The sequence below is a fragment of the Rhinolophus ferrumequinum genome, chromosome X (genome assembly GCF_004115265.2).
Source record: "Rhinolophus ferrumequinum isolate MPI-CBG mRhiFer1 chromosome X, mRhiFer1_v1.p, whole genome shotgun sequence".
NCBI classification, from domain to species: domain Eukaryota; kingdom Metazoa; phylum Chordata; class Mammalia; order Chiroptera; family Rhinolophidae; genus Rhinolophus; species Rhinolophus ferrumequinum.
In genome coordinates, this window is record NC_046284.1 from 33,440,736 (window position 1) to 33,463,623 (window position 22,888).

At 38.2% G+C, this 22,888-nt stretch overlaps 1 protein-coding gene across 11 annotated transcripts in view; it reads left to right on the forward strand.

The window, feature by feature from the left end:
- Positions 1 to 805: 805 nt before the first annotated feature.
- THOC2 (THO complex subunit 2) overlaps positions 806 to 22,888 on the forward strand; it is a 133,788-nt gene continuing 111,705 nt past the window's right edge. For 4 of the 11 annotated variants that reach the window (XM_033104660.1, XM_033104676.1, XM_033104689.1 and 1 more), the window contains exons 1-2: positions 807 to 1,006; positions 21,430 to 21,488. In XM_033104660.1, the coding sequence (XP_032960551.1) occupies positions 936 to 1,006; positions 21,430 to 21,488 (130 nt within the window). In that variant the 5' untranslated portion in view covers positions 807 to 935. Of the gene's footprint in view, positions 1,007 to 21,429; positions 21,489 to 22,888 lie in introns of all 11 variants that reach the window. The other 7 variants (XM_033104737.1, XM_033104720.1, XM_033104711.1 and 4 more) reach the window with 3 other exon arrangements.

Sequence of the window (22,888 nt, forward strand, 5' to 3'; positions counted from 1 at the left end):
GTCCCTCAATATGGGTTTGTCTGATGTTCCCTCACGATTAAAAGCAGGTTATGCGAATTTTTGGCATGACCAGTACTACAAAATTGGTTCGTGTTTTCCTTAGCACCTTATCAGGAGGCACATGATGCCCATTTGTCTAATTTCTGGGGATGCTTCTTTTCATCCCCAGATGAAACATTGTTTTGTCAAGTTTTTCCACCTTAAAGTTTCCATTTCGCCCTTTGAAGTAGTATCTGGTCGGGAGATACTTTGATACTAAGTAATGTAAATAAGTTGTTTCTCATGATACGTACTCCCCCTCGTTTTGCCTAAGGTTACAAAGACCTGGGAGACACTATGGGGTGTCGGCACTGGTGGCTGCGTTTCCCAGGGCCGATTTCTCTTTTTCTCGCTAGATTGTACTAGCATAATGTCTGGCACACAGTAAATGGGTACTTCTTCTATGAGTATTTTTATTTTTAATCTCAGCAGTTAGCAAGGTGTATTGTAATCGAGCTGCTTGTATGTTTGTCTTTCCCACAGACTGTGAGCTCGTTGAGGATAGGCATCATGGTTTATTGTTTTTCTATTCCCAGTGTCTAGCACATATTAGGTGTTTGGAAAATATATGTTTTAATTAGTAGCCTTAAGTAGATACTACGGAAGAAGATAAGGGCTACGAGTCGGCCTGGGGATGGCACTTTTCCTGTTCGAAAGGGAAGTGAGGGCAAGGGTGGCATAGGGCGCGGCCAGCGACGTCACTCTGCGAAGGGGCCCACGGGTCTGGGCCACCTCGTTGGCCACAGGGCCTTAGGCTTCCTCAGGGTGGGGAGGACCGTGGAGCGGGAAATCGAAAAGTGAACTCGCAGCTCCCGGCATTCTCAGTGGGCGGTGCTCCCCTTTGACCTCTAGCTCGCGTGCTACACATCCGGGCTTCTGTTACTAGTGAGAGGAAGATGGCGGCCGCAACGGTGGTGCTTCCCGTAGAGTGGATAAAGAACTGGGAGAAATCTGGGAGAGGCGAATTGTGAGTGTCCGAGCTGGAGGCGGGCGCACGGCCGGGCCGGGCCCGGGAGTTACTCTCACATGTGAGAGGAGGTTGCGGGGTGGGGGTGGGAGGTGAGGTGTCCCCTCCCCCATCCGGGCGGCGGGTGTGGATGGCTAGGAGTTTCGAACTCGGGGAGGAGAGCTACTGTTAACCGCCGCCGATCTCCTTCCTTCCCTGGCCTCCCCGAAATCCCTGCTGCCCGCCGTAGCCTGCCTTCCTTTAGCCTCTTAGCAGAACTCCTGTTTCGTCCCTGCGCTCCTGCTCTGCTCTCTCTTTTTGTCCCCCTTTTCGCTTGAGCTCACTTGGCTCCTTTCTCCTTAAGGGGCCGCGCCGGGTGGGTTCGGACTTTCCATCTCTCTCTGTCCCATTTCTTCACTCTGCACCCGTTCGACTCCGCAGTTTGGAGCCCGGCGCCCCCTCTTCCAGAAGTCGGAGGAGGGCGAACCATCCCGGACTCCTTCCCTTCTTCTCCGCCCGCCGCCGCGAAACCCGGGGCGTCGCGAACAGCCCCTCTTGTCACCTCTCGTCCTCCCGGGGAGCGGTCTCTTGGATTGTCCCGGCCTCGCGGGGCGCCGCTGGCCGTGGGAGAAGTGTAGTAGGGATTGTCGCTTTCCACGAAGACCTACCGGCATTTCTTTGCTCCATTTTTTCACCTTAGAGTCATTTCGGGTTGGACTCAACTTTCGTTATTAAATGTTTCCTAAACCCCATTTTGTCCTGGGACTACAACTAATTTTGGCAACTCTCCAAGGTTCTCGAGTACCTAGAAAAACGCGTTTCCTTTAGTTATAAACTGCCCCCCCCAAGTAATACAGAAAATAGTAATTTGCCATGCCCACGGTTTCCTCGCCCAAAATTTCAGCGCTCTCGAGGGGGGGGGTGATATCGCTTAAGTAGCAAAACCCCAGATTAAAAAAAAAAAAAAAAACCCACAATTTCTCATTTGCTTCTTTGAATCGATTTATTAGCTAAAGCTCAACCCTGTATGAGTTAACGACTTAGCCATTTTTACCATCGTCGCCCCCTAACCCCAAGTAGTCAGTTTACGGTTGCTGGTGGAGAAGATAACGAATCTTTGGAACTTCGTTACTTAGAACGAAACGCACGGGGAACGTGTTGCCGGATCTTGCGCATGTCGTATTGCCTGCCTATATGGCCTCTCCACCCTCCCTCCCCGCGTTCGCACCGCTTTACGAAGTCTTAACAGTGTGAGCTCTAGAATTGGATTGCCTGGGTAAGCGGCCTTCTTAGCCACTTAACTGAGTGACCTTGGGTAAGTTCCTTAACCACTTTGACAGTATCTCCTTGAGTAAATTGGGAATACTCAAAGGATTGTTGTGAAGACTAAGTAATGCCTGTAAAGCACTGGGCTTATAATAAGTGCTCAAGTGATAGCTATTAAATGTAATATTATTCCAATCTTTAGATATTTAAACTTCCTGGACAGCTCTTGCACTGAAAGTCTGTACCACGAAGGTGAGCAGTTAATTGGTCTCTCTTTCATGTGTACTCCTGTACTCAACGAATTGAGACCCTTGAAGAGTGGGGGCTGTCTCATTTGTTTTGGTTCAGTTCTCCAGCCTCCCTCCACCCCAGCCTTTCTAGTATATGCTTAGAGTGCTTGTTTGCTTATTAGCTGACAGAGAAGTCTATCTGATAGACATTCATTATTAACTGGAGCATTTTCCAAATCCTCGTTCTGCTAGTTAACAAATAGCTGTTAGGTTGCTTGTGTGCAGGGAGGACAAGATGGGAAGTTACCAAACCAAACCATCATCGTCATCTATATTACATTATGATACCCCCTCACCCCAACCGATAAATCAGTTCAGTGTTTTGTTTACTTTTAAAGCCAACTTATTTATTTAGGGGCTGTCATTTTTGTAGATTACTCAGCTTCCTCCTTCCAGCTAACTGTTTTTGACAGTATTACTATTATGACTGCCACCTTGGAATGAGTAGTTTTAGGGCTAGGAGGTTGCTGTGACACAAAGAAATGCTGTTTGGCTTCTGATTGGCAGTCGTTGGTGAAAAAAACTGTGATGTAGGAGATCAAAATTCCTAGTCAAAATGGAGTTTTCGATTCACTTTATGTATATTTATATAACCTATGCTACTGGTCATAGTTCTGTGTTTGAAGAGCTGCTTCAAAACTGTTATTAGGACTTAAATGTATATCGTTATTGCATGGCTTGTGGAATGTGGTTTGAATTTCAGTAGCTCCAAATCAGTGTAGTCAGTTTTATAATTGTATCCGGTTATATGAAGAGAGTTTGAAGTTGCTAGTTGTGTGACATAATGAAATATTTTAAATAGTCAAACACATCACCATCCAGTAGTCTTCATTTATTTGATCTCTTTGCCCTCTGTGAAAACTTTGTTGCATATAGTCTAACTGGATATTTTGTATCTTGCTAAAGATAGATGTTAGCGTTTACATTTTATTAGAACAAATGATGTAACTATATTACAAAAATCCTTTCCTTTTCTTAAAACAGCCTCTTAAAAATAAACCAGCAACTGGAAATGTTAAAAATGAAGGTAATGTGCTACTAAATTATTAGTGAATCCATTTATCGAGCTGGCTTTTAGAATATGACCAATATTTAAAATTATATCTTGGATGGATTTTTCCTTTTTAGCAAGATAGATTAGCAGGTGAGCTTTAACTTGACTGAAAATTACTTTTTCTTTTTTATAAAGGCATGATGTGTTTCATGAGGTTCATTTCTTTTTTTTTCTTACCATTGTAAGTCTGTATTCCAGGAGTTGTCAACTGTAGCATAATAGTGTTAAAGCAACATATGAGATATATGGGGCATTTTACAACTTTAAGAGAGGGCAAATTCTTAATTGTGCCTCATGAAAAGCAACTGTTTATTAAGATGGGAAGTCTTGGCTTTGAAGAATAAGTTTTGTTAGGAAATTAAGGAGAAAAAAACTAATTTTCCTATCTGAGTAGTCGATCACATACTTAGCTAACCTGTTCTTTCAAGAAATACTGATTATGTTTTTAATGGTAAATTACAGAACTCTTTTTTTTAATTAAAGTTTATTGGGGTGACAATGGTTAGTAAAGTTACATAGGTGTACAATTCTGTAATACATCATCTATATATTACATTGTGTGTTCACCACCCAGAGTCAGTTTTCCTTCCATCACCATATATTTGATCCCTTTTACCCTCATCTACCACTCCTCCCAATTATAGAACTCTTGAAATGATTTTTTCCAAGAGATATCAAAAGGACAAAGGAGAACTACCAAAACATAATTAAGTGTCCTGTCCAGTAACACTTAGATTACTCTTACAAGTTTCACATCTAAATACACTTTCAAATTCTGTGACATATGCAAGATATGGATTTAATCACTTTAATTTTGGAATTAGCATTTTCATTTCTTGATGATTTCATATTAACATGGGACTTGCCATGATTAAGCTAATAAGCTTACATGTACTGGTAGATCCAAAGAAGAATTCTGTTTTTGGTAGAAGTCATTCAGTGAATTCAGCATTTCTTTGTGTTACAAGCAACCTTAATATAGGATTTATGTTCCAAGCTCTTAATCTGAAGATGTTAGCCTCCTGTCAATACTTGGTCTAATTTTGAAATATTTATATTTGTTGAATATCATCTATTTGAAGAACTTAATTCTTTTAAAAGTTTACATTTCAATTAGAGTATTTTAGGTCTTATTATTGGTAGTTATAATAAAGTTTTAAAATTTAATTGTCAAATGTTTTGGTTGCCATTCTTTTCTGCTGCTACTAAATTATTTTACACATTCCAGAACTTATCTAAGTACATTTGGATGTTCATTAAATGTCTGACTTGAATTTTTTGTAAGGAAGTGGAAGGGGGGATGGAGTTTATGGCAAATAATCATTCTAAGAAATTTTAGTCTTGGTAGTTGAGTTTCTTTTTCTTCAAAAGGTGCTCTAAATTCAACTGAAGCTTTATCTGAAACTTTTTCCTCATGTCTTAGTTTTCATTTGGCATTTATTTTCTCATTTCGATCTGTATTCATGAGTTAAATACAAGTCTTGGTCTGTTTTCCTGGGAAGAGAAATGCATTCTTCAGAAATTGTTGGAGCAATATGAGATTTTCTAGATTACTACTGTTTTCTTTGTTTTTAGAAAAATTAAATTATTCTACAGTGCTTAAATATTAAGGTAGAGAGAGTGCTATTAATGTACTTGTATGCAGGAACTTCTGTTGTCTTTTTTAACATTTCCTGTTCCCTATCCTCCTTGTAAATGCATGTTTTCATTTTCATAACTGGATGTTTCAAGATAAAACTACATGTCCTAATATTCATTTTTGTGGGTTATATCTCTCTTCTAACAATGACAATAGAAATAGCACTTTACTCAACCAAATTTAGTCCTTTTTTGTTGTTTTGTTTTTAAGACTTAATTGAAGCACAGATTAACATTAGTTTTTTTATATGTGAAGCCAGGTTTGAGATGTTGACCATAATCAAGTAGTTCAGGGTTGTGCTGTGTTTCCGTTTTTACTGCAAAATGGGAACAAGTAAGGTGGAAAGCTATCATGTTAAGAAATATTCACAAAATACTTAAGTCCTTGATAGAACTTAAGCCATTTTATTCAGTTTAAGTTTCACAGATCTTTGACAGAAAGTAGATTCTTTGTTTTCAGGGATCTGAGACAGCATCTCCACAGTAGCACCAAACACTAAGTGGAAAAAATGGTAAGCTCAATTATTTGGAGATTATTAAGGGACTGAAATAATCATTTGAGTTTGGACTGAGGTGGAATATTTGGTTATTTTTTTTATGCCACATTAAAATGGGCAACTGTTTGTTTCTCCACTAATCATTTAGGATAGAGTACTAAAACTGTTTTAACAGGTGTAGTAAGACATGTGGCATGCAGAAACAGAATTGTTTCTTTAAGGATATTTCATGATCTTCTGTTAGTGGATTACTTAGGGAGAAGAGCATGTACAAATCTACTGATTGGAGGAAAATTTTTTAGCGATTGTTTTTTAGTTTTCCTCCTACAACTAAGGAAGAACTGTTTATTCTAGAAAAATAAAAGTATCTGTTAGGCAAGTCAATTGCCTTACTGTAATAACCCCTCAGTGATTCCTTACACAGTTTGAGCAAATCTTTGAGACGCTAATTAATAGTTCATGATGACATCATCTGCATCCTAATGAATATGTTTGTGGCTTGTGATGGACAAGATGGAGTTATATTTCAATTATTTCTTAAAATTCTGTAACAATGTCTGTACCATTAGATTAGGTAGGAATTGGAACACTGACATTTTCCCCTCCCCACTGGAAGGATTATCACAAAAGACATATACATTATGCATATTAAAACAAATAGAAAATGAAACAACTGAAAATATGAATAAGCACAAATAAGCACAAACATTCAGCATAAGAAGGAATAGTTGGCTTTGTTTTTTCGTAGCCTGGTACAAAGGGAAAGATGAATTACTTGATTCCATTACATTCCTCTATCAAAGACATAGTTCCTGCTATTATATTCTAAAGGGAATTGAATCTATGGGGATAGTGAGAACTATAGGGGAGAATTGTTTTAATACTTTGTAGCAAATATTGAAGCAGTCTCGATACACTTTCTTATATATTTACAAAAGAGGAGCTAGATTGCAGACATTTTTAGGTCACATATTTTTTTATTATTAGTTTCAGGTGTACATAGGTTATATTTTCTGATGCTAGTCTGAAGCAGATGATATTTCTGTGTTGCTTATTGGAAGGAAGATTGATTTTGTTTTATATTCCAGATAAGCTTCTGATAGGTTTAATGTATTTTGAGAAATTAGAAACTTAACCACTGTTCTCAACACATTGGGAGTAGTTGAAAATACTTGGGGTCAAACTTAAATCAGTTTATTTTACCATTTCTAAGGTACTCTGAAACAAGTTTTTTGTTTTTTAATAGGGGTTGGTTGAAAACTAATAACTAAATGAGATTTTCAGACTATGCAGATTTAATTTAGTAATTGATCTCCATTGGCAAGTTTTTTTTTTTAATTCTTTGGTTTTGAAAATAATTTTGTGAGACCTACAAGTGAATTGTTGAGCAGAAAAAGATTTGCTTTGACTTTTAACAGCCTTACACTGCTCATCCTGATGATGGAGTATTGAAATACTCCAAATACCCAAGGTTTGGGTAATTTGCAAAGTAGATAATCTCCGTGGATGATGGTAATGTGGCATCATATTTCATCTTAGGTGTGATATATAAACATATTTTATAAGTCTTAAAATTAATTGTTTTATTAACTATGGGAAAAAAAGGATTGCTAGACATAAAGAATAAGAAATATCTGCCTTCATTGTTTTTGGTTGTTGTTAGAGTCTTGTGAAACTTGTAATAAGAATATTTCTTTTCCTAAATTGTAAAATTTAAAAAAAATATAGAAAAGTGCATAAAAACTTACTGTAGAGCTTAAAGAATCTCAAAGATGCACACCTATGTAACTCACACCTAGGTCAAGAAAACATAACCTCCCTTGCTGATTGCATCCTCTTTACTTTCCCTGAGGTAGCCATTATCCTAACGTTTATGGTTTTCTCTTCCTTGTTTTTATTTAGTTTTACTACCCATTAAGTTTAAGTTTGTTCTTGGAATTCATATAAATGGAATCAGAGGGGGTGTATTCTCTTGTACCTGGTATTCTTGTACTTTTGCTCAGCATTATGTCTTTAGGATCCGTTCATGTATTTGCAAGTATTTGTGTTTTAATTTTTTGATTTTCATAGTTACAAGATGCTCCATTGTATAACTTTACCACAAATTGTTGATCTCTGATGCTCTTGATAAACAAATTTGTTGTTTTGAGTTTCCGGCTATTACCAACAGCTCCAATAGAAACATTCTTAGACAAGTGTCTTGTTGTACACAAGCATCTGTTTTTGTGGCATATATACTTAAGTGTAGAATCTCTGGGTTATAGATTGTGATTAACCTCAGCTCTACTAGATATTACGAAACTAGTTCACAAAATATACTCCTACAGCAGTGTATTTCATTCACCTTGCTTCACATCCTAGCCAACATTTAATATTGTCAGACTTTAAAATTTTTGTCGGTATGGTATGTATGTAATGGTATTTATTAGGGCTTCTATTTTCATGGGCATCTTTTTATATGTTATTGGTCATTCAGATTTCTTGTGAAAGGCCTTTATCTTTTTCACATTTTTTTCTATTGGATTGTTTGCATTTCTTTCATTGAGTTGTAGGATTTCTTTATATAGTTTGTATATGCACTCTTTGTGGGTTACACTGTATGTATGGCAAATATCTTATTATTCTTTGGCTTGCATTTCCCCTCATAATGGTGACTTTTGATGAACAGAAATTATTCACTTTAATGTAATCAAATTTATCAGTCTTTTGCTTTATGATAGTACTTTTGTGTTTAAGCAGCCTTTTCCCCATTTCAAGATTAATGAACTTATCCTCCTTTGATTTTCTGGAAACGTATTATTTTGCTTTTCATTTTTAGTCTTACCTAACTGGAGTTGATTTTTATGTGTGCTGTAAGGTAGGGGCTGCAATATATTGTTGTGGTTGATGTATGATGAAGAAAATCCAGTATCACACAGATAAATAGTTGGGAAAAGGAGAAGTATTTTAATAGCCTTTTCAGATAATTGTACATATTTTTCTTTGATAGCATGTCAAAATTCATGATGTGGTAGTTTCTTAATGATTTGTTGCTATACCAAATCCGAAACCACATCAGTGATCTTTTGTAATTTGTTAAATTAAAATCGGTTTGTCTCTTATTTGGAATCTTTTACCCATGCATTATATTGCAACATCATGCATCGGTTAATTGGAAAGCATTGGTTCACTGAATGATGCAGCTCTTCCAAATATTGATACAATACGTTGTATAATAATAATAAAAAAAGTTCTTTATCACTGCACTAATCAGGAAACTTTTTATGAATTGGGAACTTGTTAAGTCCATGGTGGCAGATACAGGTTTTCCAAAATTCTAGTTTTTGTTTGAAACCTTACATTTTATCATTGGCAACAAATACTCAGTTGTTTTCCTTGAAGTGACTGGCTACTTGGCTCATTTTTGAGAAAATGCCTGCCAGAGACACAATTCTGAATAACCATAATTTGTCAGTTGTTCTTTGAAGTAAAAATGGTGTTCTATGGAAAAGCAGCAGCTCACAATTCTAACAATTGCATAAGTGATTTTCCTTTAGACAACCATAGTATTTTGGAGCATGGCAGAAAGGCTTAATGTGAACTTTCCATTTTGTTACAGAGAAATTGAAAATACACGTTCATAAAAAGATGTTCTCAGGGCTCCAGATTTAATAAAATTGACATTTTTTACTACTTCATCAAGGGCATTTTCTCCCCCCCCCTTTCTTCTGCCTAACCCCTCCCTCCAGTTAAAGCCGTTGTTTCTCAGTCTAATTGTGTAGGACACAGCTCCCTGGCCCATGCTGGTATTATGAGCCTTGCACTCCCCAGGGCTGAGGCAGTCGGTTGCTAGTCGTTGATCAGCTGCTCATAGCAGCTCACGGTAGCTCTCACTGGCTGCCGGCCGCTCACACCGGCTGCCTTCCATCCATGGCGGCACACAGCAGCCAGTGGCAGCCCTCAGCAGCCCATGCCAACCTCCCGCTGATTCCGGCAGCCCAGCTCTAGGGAGAGCTGTTGTTCACAATCTTAGCTGTAGAGGGCGCAGCTCACTGGCCCATGTGGGAGTCAAACCAGGCGCCTTCGGCGTTAGGAGCATAGCGCTCCGACTGCCCGAGCCACTGGGCCGGCCCAACATTTTCTTTATTGTAGCTAAAAACACATAACATGAGATCAATCTTAACAAAATTTTAAGTGAACAGTTAGTATAATATTAATGATATTAATGATAAACACAATGTTGATCTCTAGATCTTTTTCATTTTACATGCCTGAAGTTTTATACCCATTGAACAGCCATACCCCATTTCTCTTTCCCCCAACCCCTGGCAGCCACCCAAATTCTACTTTAGATACCTCATGTAAGTGAAATCATGTAGTATTTATTCTTCTGTGACTGACTTATCCACTTGGCATACTGTCCTCAGGGTTTGTCCATGTTGTAGTATATGACAGGATTTCCTTCTTATGACTGAATAATATTCCATTGTATGTGTATGCCACATTTATATATATATATATATATATATATATATTTTTTTTTTTTTCCTTCCTTCCTTTTTTCCAGACTGTTTTTCATAGCAGCTGCACCATTTTACAGACCCACCAACAGAGTTCAAGGGTTCTACTTTCTTCACATCCTTCCCAACACTTGTTATTTTCTGTGTTTTTCTTTTATAAGAATTATATTTTTTACATCAGTTTTAGGTTCACAGAATAATTGACAGGAAGGTACAGAGATTTCTTGTTTATCCCCTGCCCTCACACACGCATAGCCTCCACCATTATTGACATTCCCCACCAGAGCAGAGGTGCATTTGTTACAATTGAAGAACCTACATTGACACATTATAATCACCCAAAGTTTATAGTTTACCTTTAGCTTCACTCTTAGTGATGTACGTTTCATTCACTGGGTTTGGACAAATGTATAATGATGTGCATCCATCACTATGTTAACACAGAGTATTTTCACTGCCCTAAAAAGCCTCTGGCTCTGCCTGTTCATCCCTTCTCCTACCCCCAACCCCTGGCAACCACTGATCTTTTTACTGTCTCCAGTTTTGCCTTTTCCAAAACGTCATATACTTTCAAACATACTCTATGTAGCCTTTTCCAGGTTGACATCTTTCCCTTAAAAATATGCATTTAAGTTTCTTTGATGTCTTTTCATGGCTTGAGAGCTCATTTCTGTTCAGTGCTGCATAACATTCCATTGTATAGATAGACCAGTTTATCCATTCACTTATTGAAGGCCATCTTGGTTACTTCTAAGTTTTGACAATTGTGGATAAAGCTGCTCTAAACATCTGTGTGCATGTTTTTGTGTGGATATGTTTTCACCTCCTTTGGAGAAATATAAAGGAGTGGGATTGCTGAACTGTCAGGCAAGAATATTTAGTTTTGTAAGAAACTACCAAACTGTGTTCCAATGAATGAGAGCTCCTATTGTGCCACAGGAGGACCTGCGTTTGGTGTTGGCAGTGTTCTAATAGATGTGTGGTGGTATCTCATTGTTGTTTTAATTTGCATTTCCCTGATACATAATGTGGAACGACATTTCATATGCTTATTTGCATCTGCATATCTTCTTTGATGAAGTGTTTGTTAAGGTCTTTTGCTCATTTTTAAATTGGGATGTTTGTTTTCTTATTGTTGAGTGTTACAGTCTGCTACTCTGTGCCTTTTTATTGGTGAGTTCAGTGCATTTACATTTAGGGTGATTATTGATATGTGAGGATATCCTATCATTCTATCTTTAGTTTTCTGGTAGGACTGTGTCTCCATTGTTTTTTTGCCTTTTTTTTGCTGTTATTTCAGTGTGATGGTATTCAATGATTTTTCCCTCTGTTGTTTTATATGTTTCAGTTCTGGATTGTTTTTGAGTGGTTACCAGTAAGTTCATGTAAAAGAAAGTTTCTTATATAGAGTGTTCCATTTTCTTCAGCGTGCTTACTTTCTCCATTCCCTTGTGCCGGTTCAGAGCTTTACTCTCCCCCACCCTTTTAAAAAAATTATGGGGGAATATTTTCTCCAGGACCCATCAGTCCTAGTGTGTTTCTCCAGGACCCATCAGTTCCAAGTCATTGTCCTTCAATCTAGTTGTGGAGGGTGCAGCTCAGCTCCAAGTCCAGTCGCCATTTTCAATCTTAGTTGCAGGGGGGCGCAGCCCACTGTCCCATGCAGTAATTGAACCGGCAACCTTGTTGAGAACTCACGCTCTAAGCAACTGAGCCATCCGGCCGCCCTCTCCTTTTAAGTTTTTGTTGTTACAAATTATCCCTATTTATGCTGTGAGTTGGTTTCTGCACTGCAGTAGCAACTTGTCTTTTTCCTCTTTTTTAAAAAAGTGGTTTGTTTTCCTTCTTTACCTTGTATGTTATGTTTAAGTGTGTAGTGTCTTATTTGGTGTAGGGTTTGCCATTTCCTGCTTCTGTCTGTCCGTAATAATACTCGTGATTTTGTATTCTTTTGCTTTTTTTTTGTTTCAAGTCAAATAGCCTCCTTCAGTATTTCTTATAGTGCAGGTCGTGTGTTAGAAAATTCCCTCAGCTTCCATATGTCTGGAAAGGTCTTTATTCCTCTTTCATATCTGAATGATATCTTTGCTGGATATATTATTCTTGGCTCATAATTTCTCTCTTTCAATACTTTGAATATTTGATTTCACTCCCTTCTGGCTTCTAGAGTTTCTGCTGAAAAATCTGATGAGAATCTAATTGGCTTTCCTTTGTGGGTTACCAATTTCTCTTCCCTGGCTGCCTTGAAGAATCTTTCTTTGTTGTTAATTTTAGACAGCTTCAATACAGTGTGCCTTGGAGAAGGCCTGTTGGGATTCAGGTAATTAGGTGTTCTATTTGCTTCTTGGATTCGAGGGTGCAGTTCTTTCCACAAGTTTGGAAAGTTCTCATTGACTATTTGTTTGAATATATTCTCTGTTCCCTTCTCTCTTTCTTCTCCTTCTGGTATGCCCATTATTCTTATATTGCTCTTTCTGATGGAGTCAGAAAGTTCTTGTAGAGTTGTTTCATTTCTTTTAAGTCTCAAGTCTCTCTCTTCTTCCATCTGTGTTGTTTCCAGATTTCTATCTTTGATGTCACTGATTCTTTCCTCCATCTGTTCAATTCTACTACCTAAGCTGGTTATTTCATTCTTAATTTCTTCTATTGAGTTCTTAATCTCCGGAAATTCTATTTGGTTATTTTTAAAAATTTCAATCTTTTTGGTAAAATGTTCATTTTGTTCTTTGATTGTGTTTCTGAGTTCATTAAACTGCCTGTGTTTTCTTGCATCCTGTTGTTTTTTCAGAACTGCAATCTTGAATTCTCTGTCACTTAAGTCACATATTCCCATGTCTTTCGTTCATTTTCTGGAGACGTCATTTTCTTTCTGAGCTGCCTTGTTACCTTGGTTATTCATGGCAATTACTGATTTATTATTTCTCTTCCTAGGCATCTACAGGAGTGGCTTCTGCAACAGGTTGATAGGAAGAGGACTTTCTTTTGCTTTCCAGTATGTGTTGGTAGAATGCTTTATTTTCTCTCTGACTGCAGCTTTTATTCTCTCTCACGCTGTAGTGTTATATTTTCTCTGCACTGTTCTGGCTTCTCACAGTGGCGGGGCCAGGGGGGTTCCATGGAAAGTGGGCTTCTCCTCTGTGAGCAGGTCACTTGGGTTTCATGGCACCGCCTCCTTTGGGGGATGTGGAGAGCTTCTGAAGTTTTGAAGCTCTTCCCACACCAGATTCAGGGCCTGTGTATTTCAAGGGCTCTGTTTACCCCTGCAGCGATCTTCCCAGATAGTTGGGGGCAGGGGCAGGGTGGGTTGTGAGAAGTAGCTCTGAGCTATGGCGGTTACCACCACTACAGCCAATCCTGCACCCAGGGCTCCTTCCCCTTTGCCGGAACTAGTTGGGCTTCGAGTCCGTGGCTGCAGGACTACAGTTTTCAGAACTGTGAATATTCTGTTCTTTTGATCTGACACTGCTACTGTTCAGCTTCTAGCATTGGAAAGCTGGGGGTGGGGCACGCTCTGGAATGGTGGGGAGGTGTCAGCTAAGCTCCATGCCTCTGTCTTCTGCTTGGCAGTGTGAGCTTGAACCACTGTTCTCACCCTTCTTCCCTCAGTCTTAGCTCTGAGGTCGTGAGCATTGGGTTCAGCTGTGTATTTGCTGATTCCTCAGGCGGGACTGTGGGCCATAAGGGGAGCAGTAGCGGTCCAAATTCTTCCCTGTCCCATGGCTGCGGTAGCTCCAGAATGCAGGGAGCTCGGAGCTACTACATACTAGCTCTAGTCTGCATCTTGTGGTTGGTGGTGCCACATCTCCACACTTCACCCTTCCTTCCTCCCTCCCCCTCCCTTCCTCCTCGCCCAATTTGCCCACTTTTAGATTATTTCAGTTGCGGGTCTCTTAGTCTTGCCTGTCTGCAATGCAGGGAGTCCTCTGTGGAATTACAATGTTTCCTCGAAAATAAGACCTAGCTGGACCATCAGCTCTAATGTGTCTTTTGGAGCAAAAAATAATATAAGATCCGTTCTTATATTACACCCGGTATTATATTATATTATATTATATAATACTATATTATATTACATTATATTATATTATACTATACTTGGTCTTATATTAAGATAAGACTGGGACATGTTGCTCCAAAAGACGCATTAGAGCTGATGGTCTGGCTAGGGCTTAGGCATAGCTGTTCAATTTGTTGTACAATGCAGAGGAGATTTTAAGAGGCTCACCTCATGCTGCCATTTCTGCGATGTAATCTTTTTTTCTTTTTTTTTTTTGATAATGCATCCTTACATGTATAGAGTCATATCTCTTTGTGGGTTTGATTCGCATTTCTCTGATAAGTGACATTGCACATCTTTTCATATGCCTATTGGCCATTTGTATGCTTTTGGAGAAATGTCTATTCAAGTCTTTTGCCCATTTTTAAATCGTGTTATTGTATTATTTTGGTTGTTGAGTTGTAGATATTCCTTATATGTGAGATCTGACAATTCAATTCGTGAACTTGCCACCGTGCGCTTACATTGGCAGCACTGTACAAACAGCTCGGTAAGGTTTCCTAAACTTGGTATATCAGTGTCTCACAGCTGTGTTCGTGTAGACATGTGGCAGTGTCTTGTTGAGTTGTATTCATTATTATTGCATGTTTCTGTGTGTCATAGCGAGAATGTCTGAGCTTGAATTAGAGCAATGAACAAACGTTAAGTTTCTTGTTAAACTTTGCAAAAGTGGAAGTGAAATCAGGGAAATGTTAGTCCAAGTTCATGGGGATAATGCCATGAAGAATGGCAGTGTACAAATGGATTAAACGTTTTTCTGAGGGGAGAGAACACATCACTGATGAAGAGAGGTCACGGTGGCCAGTATGGAGCAGAACTGATGAAAACATTGCAAAAGTCCGTGGATTTGTGCGTCAAAATTGTCAACTGACTGTGAGAAGCGTAGCAGACCAAGTAAACATCGATAGAGAAACAGTTAGGAAAATCTTAACTGAAAATCTTGACGTGAGAAAGGTGTGTGCAAAAGTGGTCCTGAAGGAGCTCACCGATGAACAAAAGGAAAGGAGAGTCGAAGTTTGCCAAGACTTTTTGGAGTGGCAAGACGATGTTTTGGGCCGTGTTATCACTGGTGATGAAACGGGTGTACAAATACGATCCCGAAACAAAGCGCACAATGGAAATCAGCCAATTCTCCATGACCAAAAAAAGTTCTGTTTGTCCAAATGAAGAGTCAAAACAATGTTGCTAAACTTTTTTGATATCAGAGGGATTATTCATTATGAATTTGTACCAACTGGACAAACAGTTAAGGACGTTTACTATTTGGAAGTGCTGAAAAGGCTGTGTGAAAAAGTTAGACAACCTGAACTTTTCACCAATAATTCATGGCTCTTGCATCACAACAATGCACCAGCTCACACAGCTCTGTCTGTGAGGGAGTTTTTAGCCAGTAAACAAGTAACTGCATTGGAACACCCTTCCTACTCACCTGATCTGGCCCCCAATGACTTCCTTCTTTACCCAAAGATAAAGGAAATATTGAAAGGAAGACATTTTGATGACATTCAGGACATCAGGGATAATACGATGACAGCTCTGATGGCCATTCCAGAAAAAGAGTTCCAAGATTGATTTGAAGGGTGGACTAGGCGCTGGTGTCGGTGAATAGCTTCCCAAGGGGAGTAGTTTGAAGGTGACCATAGTGATATTCAGCTATGAAGTATATAGCACTTTTTCTAGGATGAGTTAGCGTACTTAATTGTTAGACCTGGTATTATGGCTATTAACCCCTTTTTAGATACTTGGTTTGCAAACATTTTATTCCAAATTCCACAGGTTGTCTTTTCATTCTGTTCATTGTTTCCTTTGCTGTGCAGACAATTTTTAGTTTTATGTCCCACTTGCCTGTTTTTGCGTAGTAGGCTGTGCTTTTGGTGTCATATCTAATAAATCTTGGTAAGACCAATGTCATTAAGCTTCCCCCCTATGTTTTTTTCTGGAGAGTTTTACAGTTTCGTTTCCTATGTTTGTGTACTTAATTCATTTTTTGAGTTCAGATTTGTATTATGGTGTAAAATAAGTTTCCAATTTCATTGTTTGGCATAATGCTGTTGAAACTTTCTAGTGAAGTTTTCAGTTCAGTTATTACATTCTTTGGCTCCAAAATTTGTTTGGTTCTTTTTTTACATTTTCTATCCTTTTGTTGAAATTCTCATTTTGTTCATGCATCAAATTCCTGAGCTTGTTCAGTGTCTTTATGATGGTTAATTTAAATTGTTTTCAGATAATTCATGTACCTCTGATTCTTTAGAGTCAGTTTCTGGAGACTTAGTTTGTTCCTTTTGTTGGGTCATTTTCTCTGTTTCTTTATGTTCCTTTTAATTTTGTGTTGGTATCATTGCATTTGAAAAACACTCTTCTCTCCTAGTCTTTATGGACTAGGTTAGTACAGGGTAAGGCTTTTATCAGTCAGCCTGGTTATAGATTCTGGGCGCCTCTCAAATGTTTTCTCTAGATATGTCTTCTCAGGACTTCAGTGCATTGATTCCAAATTAGAAAGATTTTCCAGTTTCTTTTCTTCAGAAGCTTGTACTCTCTTGTATTTTCTTTTGTCTATCTGTTGTACCATGGGTCCTCTGAAGCAGCATCACACCACCCAGCTCTTTTTTGTTCTTAGTGGCCCCCTGGCAGCTAGAGTACATCAGGTACTGTGAGCACCCTAAGTCAGGCTAGACAGAAACCAGTCACTCAGGCAGCCACACCCCCAAAGCTGGAATGTTGGACACACTCCAGTCTTCTCGTTCTCCCCAAGGCAGAGGTTGCTGAGCTGTATTGTATTGGTCTCTGTTTCCCGTATTGTTGGTTATCTGGACCTGCAGTCACCACCCTGCTCTTTTTTATTCTTAGCAGGTCTTAGCCACCTAGAGTATGCCAGGTCCTGTCTGTGTTCCAAGATGTTTGAGAAAGAAACTAGTCTCCCAGGAAGCCTCCCTCCCCAAGTCAGAATGTTAGGTGTACATTCCAGTCTTCTCTTTTCCTCCTCAGGGAGAATTTGGGAGCCGGGAGTTTCCTTCCGATTGTGTGGTGTTGTGCCAGGAGGAGGGACTATGGTGAAAGGGTGTCATGAATTTTCCTACCCGCTTTAATGCAGCTGGTTTAGTGCTTGCCTTGAGTGCAGGAGCCCCTTAACTGATTTCTGAATTTCCCATAAAGGGAATTGGTATGTGTACAAGTATTGTTGTTGAATGGTTGTTTCTATGGGAGGAAGGAAGGCCTGGGGCTTCCTATGCTGCCATCTTGTTTATGTCACTCCCATCGAGGACATTCCTAAGTAAAACTGTCTTTTGCTTATGGACAGTCATGAAAAATATAATGAAACTGTTTGGTGACATCTTACATGAGACTGGCTATTCTTTCCTTCAATTTCTTTTTTTTTTTTTTTTAGAATTTATTGGGGAAGGGGAACAGGACTTTATTGGGGAACAGTATGTACTTCCAGGATTTTTTCCACGTCAAGTTGTTGTCCTTTCATTCGTAGTTGTGGAGGGTGCAGCTCAGCTGCAGGTCCAGTTGCAGTTGTTAGTTGCAGGGGGCGCAGCCCACCATCCCTTATGGGAGTCAAACGGGCAACCTTGTGGTTGAGAGGATGTGCTCCAACCAACTGAGCCATCCAGGAGCTCAGCGGCAGCTCAGCTCAAGGTGCCGTGTTCAATCTTAGTTGCAGCGGGCAGAGCCCACCATCCCTTGTGGGACTCGAGGAGTCAAACTGGCAACCTTGTGATTGAGAGCCCACTGGCCCATGTGGGAATCGAACCGGCAGCCTTCGGCATTAGGCGCACTGAGCTCCAACCGCCTGAGCCACCAGGCCGGCCCCTCTTTCCTTCAATTTCTTGATCATGAGAATTCAATGAGACAGTTTTGTGTTTTTGCCTTGATACATGCTAAGATGCCAGCAATCGTATCTTCCTTTGTTTTTGAACTAGTAGTGCAAATGTCAGTATGGCAAAAAAAAGGGAAATAAAATCTTAGTATTATTACAAGTAAGAGTTCTGACCTTGTAGAACTCCAGAAAGTGTCTTGGGGAATCAAGGGTCTGTGAACCATAGTATCAGAACTGCTACTTTCAAATTGTAAGTTCTCTTCTATTCCTATTTTTCTAAGAGTCTTTAAAAAAATAGTAATGGATATCGAATATTGTCAAATGTCTTTTATGCATCTATTGTACTATAGTCTGATTTTAAAAAATCAGTTTAATGTGGTGAATTAATTTGAACTAAATTTGTGTATTTGAGATAAATCCACATTAATCTTGATATATTTTAATATTATTTTTCCATTTATATATCTATATGTTTCATGCTATACATGTTTAAATACCGCAAGACACTATTATTATTCAGTTAATATTCATTTAGAGTTACTCATATGTTACCGGAGCATGGACTCCCCTGAGCTTGGTGTCCGGGTTCTTTGTATCCTGAACAAAGAATTGAGTGGGACACCAAAAGGCAGTGGTGAAAGAGCAGCTTACTAGAAGCGAAACTACACTCCAAAGGGATAGGAATGGGCCTGAGCAACAGAGTGGCTCATAAGGCGCCAACTGGCGAGGACTTGCAGTTATTACTTCCTTCTCTTCTAGAATGGGTTACTCCTCTCTGGGTGTGGGGTCTCTTGACTGGCACTTAGGATTGACAGGAGACTATTACCTCATCTGTTCAGGTTATGCATGTTCTTTCCCAGAATTCAGTCTGTTAAAATGATACTAATGAACTTCCGGGCATATGTATGATATTACAGTGATGGTATAATGAGGCTAACGTGAAATGAAGGTCATTATAGCCTTTACTACTTAGGTGTGAGTGACCCGGTCTAACCTAGTCAGATATTTGTATCCTTTAGCTTCCTTACAGTGGTTGATGGTTATAGTAAATAAGGGAAAGGTTTGGGTGTGGAGGTGAGGTTTCTGGGTGGTTGCAATTCGTAGGTTGTATTGGATGTGCAGGAATGTTTGGAGACCCAATTCCTGCTACTAACTGCCTGCTTTTATTTCCCCCTGAGAGGCATGATCCCCATAAATATCTATGGGAAGTTGAGGAACAGGAGGTCTCTTCTTCTGTTTCTGCTTCCTGCTGAATGTAGTCATTGTCTCTACCTATTGGGGATTCACAGAACTCTCACCCTGTCTGATCTTAAATGAGAGGAAGGTGTCTCGAGATCCACCTGGAAGACCGCGTTGGCCACCTTGGTTGGTGTACTGGAAGCCTTGCTGGGGCATCATTTGTATCCCGATGGCCCCTAGATGAGGAGAGATAGATTTTGGTTAATAGATTTAAAAATGTTGGGCCAAGAAGCAGGACTCAAAGCTACTGACGCAGGGTGACTACGTGACAGAAAGTCCGTTTAGCTTTATGGAGCCTGTGGCTTTTTCCTCTGGCTTAACCGGTCATTCAGGTGACGTTATTCATCCAGGAGCTGGCCTAGAAAGAATTCTGGGCCACGGTGATTACAATCAACAAGCATAAATCACAAGTTTCTGGAGCACGGGCAGGAAACATTCTGTGGTTCAGGCTAGGAACAATCTTTTGTTTAAGATTAAGAAACTGTTTTGAAAAGTGATTAGGACCAGGGACTAGGGAGCTAAGAAACTAGGAAAAGGAGACTTAAAATCCCTATAGTGGGGGGGGGGGCGGGTGCTCTTCATTTGGTCCATACCACATACACTTAACCACTTTTTCCTTTGTCATTTCTTGCTGCAACTCTAAGGTTCTATTTAGAATCATTTTTATCCCGCCTAAAGAATGTCCTTAAGCTTGTCTTTTAGTGTGTGAACTCAGTTATTGTTTGAAGTTTAGTCCTTATTTTGCCTTTTCTTGGAATTCTGTTTTTTGGATATAGAATTTTAGGTTGGCAGATACTTTGTTTTAGCACCTTACATGTATCTTTCAGCTCTCTCTGGCACTCACTGTTCTGTTGAGAAGTCATGAAGATAATATTGTCTTTTCGTTTCTTAGTTGCTTAAATGATTTTGTCTTTGGTTTTCTGTAGCTTTACTGTAATGTGCCCTGATGTGGATTTCATTTCAGTTCTGGAAAACTGAATTCTTGGTTATTATTTCTTCAGATATTGATTTTGCCCCATTCTCTCTCCTTTCTGGAGTTGCAAGTGGGCATACCCGTTTTCACTGTAGCCTGTATATTTATTCTTCTTAGCTGTACTTAAGTTAATCTAATGAAGTATTCAAAATACAAATATTTTTTTCAATTTGTTGAAAAAATTCAATGTTTTGTTTTTAAACTTTATTATTGGGAAAAAATCTCAGATGAGAAAGTAGAATGGTATAATAGCCTCAATGAAATCATCAAGTAGCTTCTATTGTTGTCAACTGCTGGCCAATTCTGTTTCATCTATAACCCTACTCATTTCCACATTTTATTGAACTAAATATCATTTTATCTCTAAATATTTCAGGATCTACCTCTTAAAGATGGAGTCTTTATAAAATATTCCAGTTGACTCATAATAAAAATGAACTCATATTAATTTTTAAAATACTTGCTTGAAACAGGGTCCAAGTAAGGATTCATGCACTGTGATTGCTGTCTCTCTTATGCCTTTTTTACTCTGAGGATCCCCCATCATCTTTTATTTCTCATAGCAATATATGTTTGTTGAAGAGACTGAGTCATTGTCTTGTAGAGTTACCCTGAATTTAGGTTCATGCCTTTTAATTTTTTTTGACAATTTCATAGGTGGGTAGTGTATTCTTGCATCAGGATCAGGCGGCACATAATGTCACATTATCTCTTCTTGTGATGTGAATAGTCATTGATAGATGCCTCGATCTTTATTAGGAATCTTAAAATGATGATGTAACTCTATCATTCCTTCATTATTTATTAGCTGAAATACTTCAATACAGAGACATTTCTTATCAACTGTTGCTTCCTGTATGAAGGCAGAATAAGTGCTTGATTTTTTATTCTTTTACCAGTTTTCAAAATCATAAATTAATTCACTAGCATCCTCCAGTTCTGACAAATTAGGATTTTTTAGGATTTTTAGGTTTGTTTTATTCTCATTATAAACTAATGGATTTAAATATCTGATACGTTGCCAAATATTTTAAGTTGATATAATTTGCTCTGTAAGGATCATCTATGTTGGGATTTGAAATTAATGCAGACAATTTCTGTTTTATTCTAGTTTGCATTTATGCCGGATCCTTAGTGAAAATAAAAATCATGATAGTTCGACTTATAGAGGTAAGACTTTTAAAAGTATCAAAGCTATTATTTTTGGCTTGGTCAAAATTAATAAATATCCTGTTTTCCATCAAATTGTTACGAATGAAAACAAAAGGTATAAGGTAGTTCACATTATATAAAGCTTTTATATGAATATATTACAGTTAAGATTAAAACTATAGTTATAGTAAGACTGTATATTTTTGTATAAGGATGTTATTTGACCTGTATAGTAGTCATATGTTATTGCATGGTTTTTATAATTGTGACATGGTATATTCAGCAGTTGCTAGCTGTATTAAAAATTACTCAGGCTAGTTATCGTCATAAACAGAAGAGAAAAGCTAGCATTGAAAGAAAAACTATTGTGATCTTATTTACACTAGGAAATTTCTAGAAACTGAGGTGCAGTATTTTTACTAAAGCTGGTTACCTCGGGATCTTATTAAAGGAAGTTGTCATGGAAAACATTAAAAGCAAAAGGAGTTTACTGCATATCACAAATATAGTTTATTAAGTAAAATGTTACATAATTAAACAGGATATAAATTTGCAGTTATTTTAATTTTGAAAGATGTTACTATTTAATATTCATTAATTTAAAATTAGGCATATGGATTTAGAAAAGGAGGAGCAAAAACAAAAGCAATTATGTCTAGTAAGTTTAAAGCATTTTCATACATAGCTTTCATTGGTAGAACCCATAACATTTTTTTTTTGATCTGGAAAAGGTAATTCATAACCAATGTTCTATTTTAAACCAAAACTTATTAGATAAAATTTATTGTAACTATTTAAATTATGCTTTTGTGAATAGAAGATTCAGAACAGAATATTTTTGTTGGTAAGTTTACTTTTGTTTTATCAAAAGTTAAATATTTCTTAATATGAGAGTATATACTTTTAAAAGAAAATTTGCTGTTTTGAGTGGAAAGCAATTTTATAACAAATGAATGAGCCATTTTTTTTTCTGTCATTTGGGTAAGACCTGTTTTAAGACTTAGCATTCCTAGCCTGAGTCCCCAGAGTTATTTTCCAATTCATCCTGCTTATAAAATTGCATTACCATTCATAAAGATTTCTGGTTGATATAATGCCTTCTCTTTTGAATAAGCAGTTGATTGCCAGAAGTGTAAGAAAGTGAAAAAAAAAAGACTCTAAAAGCACTGGATACTTAATTTTTTTCTTCCCCATGTTTAAAACAAATTAACTTCTCAGTTAACTTTGATCTTGTTTGCAATTGAAACCATAAATGGATAAAGAGAAAGAATTCTCAGAAAGACTATAAATATTATAGCATAAGACAGGCTGATTACTCTTAGTTTTAAATGGGGGCTGTGTGGATCTTTAATAAACTATCAGATTATTGTTAATTTGCACGGTTGTTCTGATCCATGTTTGAAACCAAAAATAGTTAT